At 49.0% G+C, this 12232-nt stretch overlaps 1 protein-coding gene across 4 annotated transcripts in view; it reads right to left on the bottom strand.

Moving 5' to 3' along the window:
* The window catches only part of LOC118212515 (paxillin-like), a 32943-nt gene that overhangs the window by 11357 nt on the left and 9354 nt on the right, over positions 1-12232 (bottom strand). For all 4 annotated transcript variants that reach the window (XM_035390443.1, XM_035390446.1, XM_035390445.1 and 1 more), the window contains exons 2-6: positions 3657-3859; positions 3236-3300; positions 2970-3100; positions 1873-2062; positions 1332-1455 (exon numbers count right to left, since the gene is read on the bottom strand). In XM_035390443.1, coding sequence (XP_035246334.1) covers positions 1332-1455; positions 1873-2062; positions 2970-3100; positions 3236-3300; positions 3657-3859 — 713 coding nt within the window. The remainder of the gene's footprint in view (positions 1-1331; positions 1456-1872; positions 2063-2969; positions 3101-3235; positions 3301-3656; positions 3860-12232) is intronic.

Here is a 12232-nt window from a genome sequence, read left to right as displayed (position 1 = left end):
GAGGAACATCAACGCCTCCACACTCACAGCCAGTCAAAAGCTTACAGCACTCCACACACACAGCAGCTCTGCACGTCCCCACAACTACTGTGTGTTTACAACACCAGGGCACCTGTAATAATGTGAACCCAACCCTGACACGCTGACCCCGCAGAGCACGGCACGGCGGTCCTGAGGTCGCTGAGTCATCCTCCCGTGCGCTCCACCACCTCCACCGGGATTTGGCAACCATGTCTGGGCCCTTCGGCCACGCCCACCAGATCAAAACCTCAGACGGAGCTCCTCATACTCCGGTTCAGCGCTCGCATTCTGTGTCTGCCTGCCCGTCTTCTACAGCTGCAGCTCAAGAGGAAACGGCAGATCCTTATTGGTCCCTCACTTTGCTGACTGATTATTATTATTATTTTTTTTTTATTGGGCTTTTCAGCTTTATTGGACAGAACAGTGTAGAGAGACATCATCTCGTAAAGTTACCGAACATGTTTTAACGTTTTATATGTTAACATTACGGTCACATTTTTGTGCTTGATTATTACTCCCCACTTCCCATTTTACCTCAGCAATGCAACGTTACTCCTCGGTGGATAATAAAGTACCACTGCGTATCAGTGGATGTTGAGTGGGTTGGGGAGGGGTTACAGAACCACAAGCACAAGGTCGTAGCATCTGGTTCAATCCGAGGGATGTAGTTTAAATACCCAATAAATGTACGGTATTGATTTGTATTAATTGATTGTTTTTCTGTAATTAAATTACAATATAATATATATATATATATTTTTTTTTTGCGTAGTTTCAGCTGGCATTTCGTACCTGCGTATTTTGACCAAGAATTGCGTGGTTGGTACACAAAATGCGTGCAGGTTGGCATGTCTGCTATCACCACACCCACCCTAGTCCCCTCACAAGCCGCAGCCACGCCCACATAGTCCCCTTACAGAGAGTAGCCACGCCCACATAGTCCCCTTACAGAGAGTAGCCACGCCCACATAGTCCCCTTACAGAGAGTAACCACACCCACATAGTCCCCTTACAGAGAGTAGCCACGCCCACATAGTCCCCTTTCAAGAAGTGACCACACCCACATAGTCCCCTTACAGAGAGTAGCCACGCCCACATAGTCCCCTTTCAAGAAGTGACCACGCCCACAGTCCCCTTAAAGGCAATGGCCGTGCTAACATGGTACCCTGACAGACTTGGGCCACGCCCACACTGGAGACAGTACTGGGGGCTCATGATACTGTTAATCTTTCTCTGTCCCTCTTATCACCCTCTCTATCCCCCAGTTCCACTTTCTCCTCCTCCCTCCCTCCTCCCCCCGCTCTGGGCACCTTAAAGTCAGACAGGGAGGCCATGAGCTCATCCAGCTCACGGGTGGCGGAGGAGGCTGAGATTCGGGCCTGCTGCTGGCTGGGCGTTTCCTCCAGCCCGTCTGTCAACTCAGCATGGGCGGGGCTAGAAAACACACACACAAAAACAGACGCACAAAGACACATACACACACAGACACACACACACGCACACACAGACAAACCGACACACAAACACACACAGACGCACACACACATCCACACAAACAGACATACGCACAGTCAGACACCACACCCATTAGAAGCAGCTGATGACTGGACTATGACTACTACTCAGCAGCTTTTGAAAGAGTGTTGACTGAAAGGGCAGGTCTTATCAGGGGACTTTCCTCCAAAGTTCACATACAGAGATACTCAACATGTTTCGCTGCTGGTCAGAGAGCTTAAGTAAAATAGCACACTGGAGCTTGCCTCCTTCAGGCAGCTTGCTGATTGGCTAGTTCTGGCAGAGGAAGTAGGACTGAGACAGGATGCAGCGGTGCATGCTGGGTAAGGTGCTCACACAGGATTGGGCACGGAGCTCTCCAGCTCGTTCAGTAGGCTCTCCACGCTCGGGCGCACATCCTCGATGCTGCGCACGCCGGCCCGGCTGGCCGTCTCCTTGGGAACGGGGCACCCGCTGGCGGCTGACACCCCGTTCTCCTGAATGAAATCTGTGGTGCTGCTGGAGGGCACAGGGGGAGCGGCTTTCACTACAGAGAGGGAGAGAGAGTGTAATTAGAAAATGAGCTCACTGGAAACACAAGCCATTCCTGAACCTAAATCCTTATACTCAAACCCTGGATAACAACAGCCTTGGGTCCAGACTCTCCCGGACACACTGTACTTACGCATCCACATATGTGTCAGATACACACTACTTACACACCTGCACACTGTCAGATACAGATTCAGTGGGGTGTGTATAACGTGGGTGGGGTGTGTGTCCTGTGGGCGGGGTAAGTGTAATGTGGGCGGACCATGTGTAATGTGGGCGGGGTAAGTGTAATGTGGGCGGAGCATGTGTAATGTGGGCAGGGTAAGTGTAATGTGGGCGGAGCATGTGTAATGTGGGCAGGGTAAGTGTAATGTGGGCGGACCATGTGTACTGTGGGCGGGGTAAGTGTAATGTGGGCGGAGCATGTGTGATGTGGGCAGGGTAAGTATAATGTGGGCGGAGCATGTGTACTGTGGGCGGGGTAAGTGTAATGTGGGCAGGGTAAGTGTAATGTGGGCGGAGCATGTGTACTGTGGGCGGGGTAAGTGCAATGTGGGCGGAGCATGTGTACTGTGGGCGGGGTAAGTACAATGTGGGCGGAGCATGTGTACTGTGGGCGGGGCAAGTACAATGTGGGCGGAGCATGTGTACTGTGGGCGGGGCAAGTACAATGTGGGCGGAGCATGTGTACTGTGGGCGGGGTAAGTACAATGTGGGCGGAGCATGTGTACTGTGGGCGGGGTAAGTGTAATGTGGGCGGAGCATGTGTACTGTGGGCGGGGTAAGTGTAATGTGGGCGGAGCATGTGTACTGTGGGCGGGGTAAGTGTAATGTGGGCGGAGCATGTGTACTGTGGGCGGGGTAAGTGTAATGTGGGCGGAGCATGTGTACTGTGGGCCTACCCTCGGTGGCGAATGAGGCCGGAGCTTGTTGAACGGCGCTCAGCTCCTGGAGCAGGCGGTCCAGCTCTGACAGGTTGTCTCCCATCTCCCAGCCGCTCACTGCAGGGTCTGCTTTCAGCTTCACCGGCAAACTGAAGAGAATGAGAGAGGAGCTGAGATAACACACACACACACATCTACACACACACACACACACACACACACATCTACACATCTACACATCTACACACACACACACACACACACACACGGAGCCCCAGGCGTACCTATACACGTGCTCCTCTTCGCTCTTGTTTGGAGGGGGGCTGTTGCTGTCCTGGGACCACCCCTTCTGAACCAAACCAAAGGACCATTAGCATCACAAATGGCTTCATCATCACCATTATAAGAACATCATCATCATCATCACCTTCATAACAACAACACCATAATCATCATCACCATTATAAGAACATAAGAATGAAGAGAACAGGCCTTTTAGCCCATCTAGGTTCATCATTGACCTACAGTCTGAAATGAATCTCTCACAGCATCAAGCCTGGAGATCTCATGAGACACTTCACGATGACCGTCTTCATCATCACCATAATCACCACTGTCATCATCATACCCATCTTCACCATCAGCGCCAGTGTTGAGAGAGCAAAGCCAACTGTGTGTGGCAGTTTTATGAGGGGCGGGGCTTACCTGCTGGGAGGAGTTCTGTGATTCGGGGGGGTCTAGCACCGTGCCGTTCAGGGCTTCAGCGGAGGGGGGCGGAGGCACCGGGGGCGGGACGGAGATCTCCTGAGGGGCGTGTCCCGTGGGGTAGGAGTACGACTCCTCAGCCAGAAACAGCGGCCGCTTGGAGATGTGGGATGTCGTGGACTCCAAGTCCGCCAGCAGAGCGTCTGAAATGGCAGGGACAGCACAGTTTAGCAGGAGTCTCAGTGCAGAGGCTGTCTGAGCTAGCCTGTCTGAGCTAACATGCCTAAGCTAGCCTGTCTGAGCTAGCCTGTCAAAGCTCGCCTGTCTGAGCTAGCCTGACTAAGCTAGCCTGTCTCAGCTAGTCTGTCTGAGATAGCCTGCCTAAGTTAGCCTGTCTGAGCAAGCCTGCCTAAGCTAGCCTGTCTGAGTTAGCCTGGCTGGGCTAGCCTGTCTAAGCTAGCCGGTCTTAGCTAGCCTGCCTAAGCTAGCCTGTCTGAGCTAGCCAGGCTGGGCTAACCTGTCTAAGCTAGCCGGTCTGAGCTAGCCTGTCTAAGCTAGCCTGTCTGAGCTAACCTGCCTAAGCTAGCCTGTCTGAGCTAGCCTGTCTGAGCTAACATGCCTAAGCTAGCCTGTCTGAGCTAACCTGCCTAAGCTAGCCTGTGTGAGCTAGCCTGTCTAAACTAGCCTGTCTGAGCTAGTGCCCTGATTCCTGCACACATCACACCAACCCACCTGTGAAACGCTACAACCCTTTCGACACCAATATACTTCCCACAGATTACTCAACACTTAGAGTTTACAAAACGGTTTTAAAAGAAACAGTTATTTTCTAGTATTCAAGTTTCTCCTTCGGTATGACCTTCTGCTTTGGTTAGTAATGTGTCTCTTGGGTCTGCAGGAATGTTTTCACGTTTTCCCAGCATCTAAGGAGTTAATGTATTCCAGGTACATGCTTGATCCAGGTAACACCCCCACCTGCAGTCTCCTATCAGTGAGTCAGGTTACGAAGCGGTTATGGAGTCAGGTTAATCACACCTCATTCTTTTGGAATCATATCACCATAATACATATTCCAGAAATCCACTAGCAAATTCACAGTCAAAAATTTCCCTGTTAAAGACTGATATTACTGATTTTTTAGATAAAATGTAGATGTACGGTGCAGGAGTCTTATGGAGGATAGGTCTACTCTAAACCTCGGCAGAGGTTTCTACCGGATGAGGGAACTTGGGCTGACAAAAATGGTAACTTACACAAACAGGAAATTAGAAGAGGATGCTAGTTGCGCTCAGCTGAATATCAGAGGAAAGCACACATCTGTTACTGAGAAGGAGACAGCCAGATGAGACAATTGGTAGCAGCTGATATTATTTATTAATTTATGAATTTAAGCTTTATTTATACAGGGTAGGCTGACAGAGCACACATTGGCTTTTACAGCAATCCCCTGTCAATGCCCAACCAGGTAGCCTAACCTGCATGTCTTTGGACTGCAGAAGGAAACAGGGGTACCCTGAGGAAACCCACACAGGCACCGGGAGAACATGCAAACTCCACACAGAAAGGCCCCAGCCGAGATTCAAACCCAGAGCCCAGTTTACAGCAAAACTCATCTCCACTCAAAAGTGTCTCAAACACAAAACCTCTACACTTGCCCAACCTCACCATCCGCTCTGCATCTGATTGGCTACTCAATCCCTGGCATTTCCTACCCACTTCGATTTCCCAAGTTGTCAATGCGAAGGAGAACCAAGTTCTTAGTTGGCCTACATGTAGCAAACATAAAATTGGAAACAAAAACAGAAGAGTTAAAAAGAATATGGCCTGTACGTGCTAAAACATAGTCTGTCGGCATTTTAGTATCCAGAGCGACTTACACGGATTTAATTTTTACATAAGACCCATTTATACAGCTGGATATTTACTGAAGCAATTCAGATTAAGCACCAATGGTACAAGGCCGGTTCCACAACCATTAAACTACTCTGCCACCCGAACTGACTTTCTTCCCATGAAACATTCAAATCACCTCATGTTGACAAAAGCAAAAAAAACGCTGTCCAAGGATACCATTCCAGAATATTCCCTCGATTGGATCTGGTGACCTAGAAGGTCCTGCTGACATGTAGATAATGTCACAGTTGTGTTCCTCAAACCACTGGACTTCTTGCTCACGATCTGCGGACAGGATATTTGTAATGTAGAAAAGAAACCCCCCTCTGCAGGAGAGAAATCTTTAACGTGCAGCGAGGATGATCACCTGGCACTGTTACATAAAAATGAGCCTTCACCTTGCCTTCTAAGGCTATGAGTGCTCTCAAACCCAGCCAGGAAAACGCACCTCACAGCACACTATTACAGAACCGCCAGAACACTCCACTGCTGGAAAGCCACCGTGTTAACATTTCTTGTTAGCTACCTGTACCTGTTTAAATAAAATAACAAGGAACCCAGCACTCAACACCAGCCTGAGAGCCCAGAGACAGGGAAGCGCTTCAGCCAGATTCTTTAGCAAGATTCTCCTGTCGGAAGCTCCTAAGAGTGAAGAGATGGGGGGAGTGACAGGCGATTGGCTTAGCCCGAAGCTACGGTTTTACCTTTTTTTTTTGGTTTGCTGTTGTTGGGATCTGGTCCTGCGGAGCCAGTTTTTAAAAGGGCGAGTTCAGAGATCGTACTCACGGCGTCTGTCGTGTGTCCTCAGGGTGCCTGTGTGTGAGACCGTGTGTGCGCGAGAGAGTCAGAAAAAGAGTCAGAAAGAGAGAGAGAGGGAGAGAGAGAACAAGAGAGAGAGAGAGAGAGAGAGAATGAGAGAGAGAGAGGGTTGAGAGAGGGAGAGAGAGAGAGAGAGAGAGAGAGAGAGAGAGAAAAAAAAGCCCTACGTGCTGTAAATGCCATTCCCACAGAGGGAGGGGTCCTGCAAGATGCTGCTCATTAAACCACTCCCCCTCCCTCCCCCCGATCCACACCTACAGCGCTCAGCTCAACACGCAGACCAGAGACAGGCTTAGTAAGAAAAACAAACCCGTCACACATACGGTAATCTATCGCAATCATGGTCTCTTGGTGATGAACCTACTCAAGTCCCTATACCAGTGATCTTCATTCCCCTGGTCCTGGTGATCAATTAAAGCACTATACACAGTTAATTCACATTACCTGCTTTCTTGGGTCTGAATTGGTTGTTGATATTAAGGCGAAAACAAAGACCAGCAGGCCCTTCAGCCAGCCAAATCACTGCCCCACACTGCAAATCACTCATTTCTAATGACCAGCTGGTGAGGAGAACCAGACCAAACACTGCCCGCTGCGTTGCCAGGAAACAGCTAGAGAGCAGGACTCTCACCCAGCAGAACATAGGTTCATATCCCAGTGGAGGGCAGGCCTCAGTGCTCTCCATCAGCCAGAGGAATATCCTGCGCTCAAAACGTCCGAGAGGCTTTCAGGAAGTGGCGAGCCACACGGGAACAGAACACAGGCTACGTTACTTAACTTTGCTGGCATTTAGCAGAAGCTCTTAATCAAAGCCACTTACACAATTTGACATTTTTACACAGAACTCATTTGGTTACGGCTGGTTACGCACTGAAGCCGTTCAGGTTAAGAGCCTCGCTCCTGGGTACAATGACAGCGCTCCACCCGGGAACTGAACCTGTAACCTTAAAGGCCCCGTTCCCAAACCACGATACTACACTCCCGCCCAGCTAGTGATGAAAGCTTTCTAGGTTTCTCAGACTTTGTGCTAAACACACACACACACACACACACAAACACACACACGCACACGCACACGCACACACATACAAGTAAAACTACTACGTTCAAAAAATGTGTGTGACTTGTTCTCAGGAAAAACTGCACAAAAGATCTGTTTATCAATTTTAACAGCAGCAGGAAAGAGATGCAGGAACAGAAAGAGAGATGCAGGAACAGAAAGGAACGGCAGACCATCAGAGAGCGGAACACCTGAGGCCTCTCAGATGTGGCTCAAAGTTCATTTTAAATGTATTTCAGGGAGATGTATTTTTTGTGCATTGTGCGTTAAAGTCAAATCGAAACACTGGAGGAAAGAAACTAATTTCTTCTCTGCAAGGAAGGCTCCTTGTTTTGCATCCCAGCACTTTCTGGAGAAGCCGAATATCTGTACAGGAAGAAGAGCCGGTCTTAGGGACATGGAGAGCTGAGGGGACAGAGGAGAACACTGCAGGGAAAGGAGGAGGTAAATGCGCATGCAGAGCTAAGCAGCGTGTGCATGACAGTGACTATTATTTAAGAGAGCTGGAGCACCTGGACTCCATATTTGGCTCTTTGAGCCGTGCCAAGCGGAGTAATGAAAGTCTGCGTGTAGTCATGTCTCCAGGGTAATAATACTGCTGTGTGTGTGTGTGTGAGAGAGAGAGTGTGTGAGTGAGTGTGTGTGTGTGTGTGTGAGAGAGAGAGAGAGAGTGTGTGTGTGTGTGAGAGAGAGAGTGTGTATGTGTGTGTGTGAGAGAAAGAGAGTGTGTGTGTGTGTGTGTGTGTGAGAGAGAGAGTGTGTGTGTGTGTGGGGTGCAGTCAGTGATGTTATTGTTGAGACAGTCTCATGGGTCATTGTGGGATTTTGACACTCAGGACTTTGTGCAATGCTTTCACAACAGATACGTGGGGGGGCGGGGGTAGCATGGGGCGGGACAGGCTGGGGGCATCTGGGTCAAACATTCGTGAGTTTAGTTGAAAATAACTTGCATACAAATAAATGCTGTATTTCTCCTTACAAATGTTTGGTGATAATAAATGTAAAAAGTTTACCAACTGGGAGTAATTCCAACTTTTAGGAAGTTCTCAGTGATGAAAGGAGTTGGCTGAGAAGAATGTTAAAGCCCAGTATCTCCCAGTATCTCACATCTGGAGAAATGACAAACAGAACCCTTTCATTCGCAGGTCTGGCATTAAACCCCGTCCTCTGTGTGGAGTCCTCACCCACCAGCGCCTGTCCAGGTTGCAGTCTGTAATGTTCCTCAGGGTAGCCCGCCGGTCCCTACTTTTACAGTCAAGGGGTAACTCTCGAGCGCTGGGGGTAACTCTCGAGCACCGGGGGTAACTCTCGAGCGCTGGGGGTAACTCTCCAGTGCTGACGGTAACTCAAGGTGCTGGTGAATTAGGGTGTGTCTAATTCAATGTTGTTCATTTTGTGTGTTTCCTAGCATCTGTGCAACTGCGGTGCAGAAGAAGCAGGTTCGACAATAATAACATTTCTGTGGTTGTGGTGGGGGCTAGAGGCCAGAAATGGGCTTCACATTTGAAGCTCACTTCCTGGTCTTACTGAGAAATGTTGCTAGCACCAACCAGTGCAGTTGGCAAAATATTTTACCCACAATCGTAGATTTCTAAAAACCACACTTTTTGTTTTTGGGTTCTGAGAAAGCTACTAACTTCGTCATGGCGTCATGGCCGAAAGGCAAGCGCGCTGTGAGACGCTCTGCTACCAGTGTCTCTGTAAACCAGTACTCCTGATATCAACAGAAAGGTGAGACTGAACCGTTTTAATATTTATTTTCCCCTGAAACAAAACATAGCTTCCATTTATATGCCAGTGCTAAAAAACTATAATACATGGCTTCAGGGACCAATTCTGCAGGGTGAATATTCCCAGACTGGAGCTGGAGGCAGCTGGCAGAGACACCCTCCAGTCACCTTCAACATCGCGCTGCTATACTGGATGAGCTGTCGGACAGTGGGCGAATGGGGTGCGTCTGTTCCGCTGGTTGATGGGGAAGTGTCAGAGGCTGACACGCTCCTGCACAGAGCCAGCTGGCTCTGAGAGCTACAAGGCTCTCAGCAGTGCACTGCTCCCCCCAGTGGTTATCGAGTGGAACTGCACCACAACTGGGGAAAAATGAACGGCAGCAATTCAACATTCAAAAAAGAGGCTTTTCAAAATTCAACCAAGTGTCTCAGGAGTGTCTCACTTTTGAAGACTGTTCGTTTCTTCTGAGGGACATCTTCTGTTTTTCTTAATTATACTTTTAAATCTGCAGCTACCAACATGTGGAACAGGCCCGGTGGGTGAAACGGAATATTATTTTCTTGTAGATTATACAGCATGTCCCAATCTCCTCCCAGAAAAACCAGCTTCCTGTGGGCTCCCCCAGGCTTGCAGGAAAAGACGTTCCAATCCTGGATGGGGCAGCTTTACCCCTGACTGTGATGCTTTACTTCGTCTGCTCTGCACAGGTCCATATGAATAACTATCCATATTAACAAGCCTGTCAAAATGGCCATAGAAGGCTGGGTCTCTAGTGTAACAGTGGGAACTCTGACCTCATTAAGGACGTGTTTTAAAGATGGTTCTGAGATTTGAGCGTGCTCAGTGCAGAGAGGAGTGAGGTTGTGTGATGTGAGCGTGCTCAGTGCAGAGAGGAGTGAGGTTGTGTGATGTGAGCGTGCTCAGTGCAGAGAGGAGTGAGGTTGTGTGATGTGAGCGTGCTCAGTGCAGAGAGGAGTGAGGTTGTGTGATGTGAGCATGCTCAGTGCAGAGAGGAGTGAGGTTGTGTGATGTGAGCGTGCTCAGTGCAGAGAGGAGTGAGGTTGTGTGATGTGAGCGTGCTCAGTGCAGAGAGGAGTGAGGTTGTGTGATGTGAGCATGCTCAGTGCAGAGAGGAGTGAGGTTGTGTGATGTGAGCGTGCTCAGTGCAGAGAGGAGTGAGGTTGTGTGATGTGAGCGTGCTCAGTGCAGAGATAAGCCTGTAGGATCTGAGTGCACTAAGTGGAGCCACGCTGTGCTTTCTCTCTCCCCACCAATCAGAGTGCACCCTTTCATCCTTTCCCCCTCACCCTCTCACACACATCCATCTAAACTTTGCTTTCTTCTTTCTTTTCTTGAGGTTCCTGCTCCAGTCTGGCCTTCATTCTCTCTTTATCTCCACCACCCCCCTCTCTCTCTCCCTCTCAGTGTGTTTGAGTTATAGCTCTAATTCAAAGGAATGTTGCTTCCTGTCAAACCCTCATTACTGCACATAGGATATCCTGTTGCATGCATCAGGCACGCACACACACACACTCACGCAAACACACGCACATGCACAGATACACACACACAGAAGACTTCTGACTGAGCAAAAATATCTCCCCTTTTCAGAGATCTCCCATTTAGACACGCTTCCCCTGAACCCTTCTCAGCTTAGGTAACACTAATGCTACGAGGGACTGGGCTTGGGTAGTATCCAGACTGAGCAGGACTGGGCTTGGGTAGTATCGAGACTAAGCAGGACTGGGCTTGGGTAGTATCCAGACTAAGCAGGACTGGGCTTGGGTAGTATCCAGACTGAGCAGGACTGGGCTTGGGTAGTATCCAGACTAAGCAGGACTGGGCTTGGGTAGTATCGAGACTAAGCAGGACTGGGCTTGGGTAGTATCGAGACTAAGCAGGACTGGGCTTGGGTAGTATCGAGACTAAGCAGGACTGGGCTTGGGTAGTATCCAGACTAAGCAGGACTGGGCTTGGGTAGTACTGATGCTAAGCAGGGCTGCTGTTTCTTTGTCTGCTTTAATATAAGCTAATGCTGATGATGCCCACGATGAATCAACATTGACTCAGTTTAGTTTCCTAGCCGGAAAGCACCTGCTTTAACTGATAACGTTCCCCGTGATAAGAGTTCTATTGCATAGCCCACAGTTCAGAGTAAAAAAACTCCCTTACCCAGACATGAGAGCTGGCCCAATATAAGGAACAATGGAGCAGACTTTGCTCTGGGCAAAAGGCACAGTTTTAATGAACAGGGCAGGACTGACGTCTACAACATCTTCCTCACACTCTTTCATTTAGCTGGCTTGAAGTGCACTGGGCATCTACTTTCTTATCATAGCCCACAGTTCATTTGTACTCTGTATGTACATTTGTTCATATTTTCCTAGGTTAGTAAATTAGGTGTTTAACGTGAGCTTGGCGTTGCCCGTTTGCACATACAAGAATGATTCCAGTCACATCCACACAGGTTTGGTGAGGCCAATTCAGATCAATGATTCAACTAAACAGTTTCAATACAGTTTCAGGGCATCTGAAGCTGGCTGAGGGCATCTCAGGAGAGGCCCCGCTGCCTCACCGTGTCGAATCGCAGGCCTGAGGTCACAGAATTCCATCGGCGTCAGGGGCGCGGTCACACGTCATTAGCCTATCAGGAAACGGCACTGCGAGGGCATAGGTTTGGGTTTGTATATCGATAGGGACAGAATATTTTTAACTTCGTCCTACATGCTATCAACACCCCTGCTGCTACATGCAGGAACATATGTGCACACACACACACACACACACACACACACACACAAAACTACAAGAATTATTATACATCTAGCAGGTTAGCTATAAAATAAGTCCCATGGGTCTGCTACCGCAGCAGCCACTGAAACAGTAGACAAAGCTAAAAGGGGAAGTTTTGAGCTCGCCATAATTTATAAACAAGAGTCAGCGAGTCGTTCCCACGGAAACGGTCACCTGTGTGTTTGTGCCTCTCGCTCTGATGTGAACAAACCCAGCTCTGCAACCTCTGCAATTAGATGTTCTCTTTTATTTACTTTCTTTTCTCGTTCCCAGTTTCATC

Source organism: Anguilla anguilla, chromosome 14 (assembly GCF_013347855.1).
Source record: "Anguilla anguilla isolate fAngAng1 chromosome 14, fAngAng1.pri, whole genome shotgun sequence".
Classification (NCBI taxonomy): domain Eukaryota; kingdom Metazoa; phylum Chordata; class Actinopteri; order Anguilliformes; family Anguillidae; genus Anguilla; species Anguilla anguilla.
Note: the sequence above shows the minus strand (reverse complement) of the source record. Positions and strands in the feature narration are given on the sequence as shown.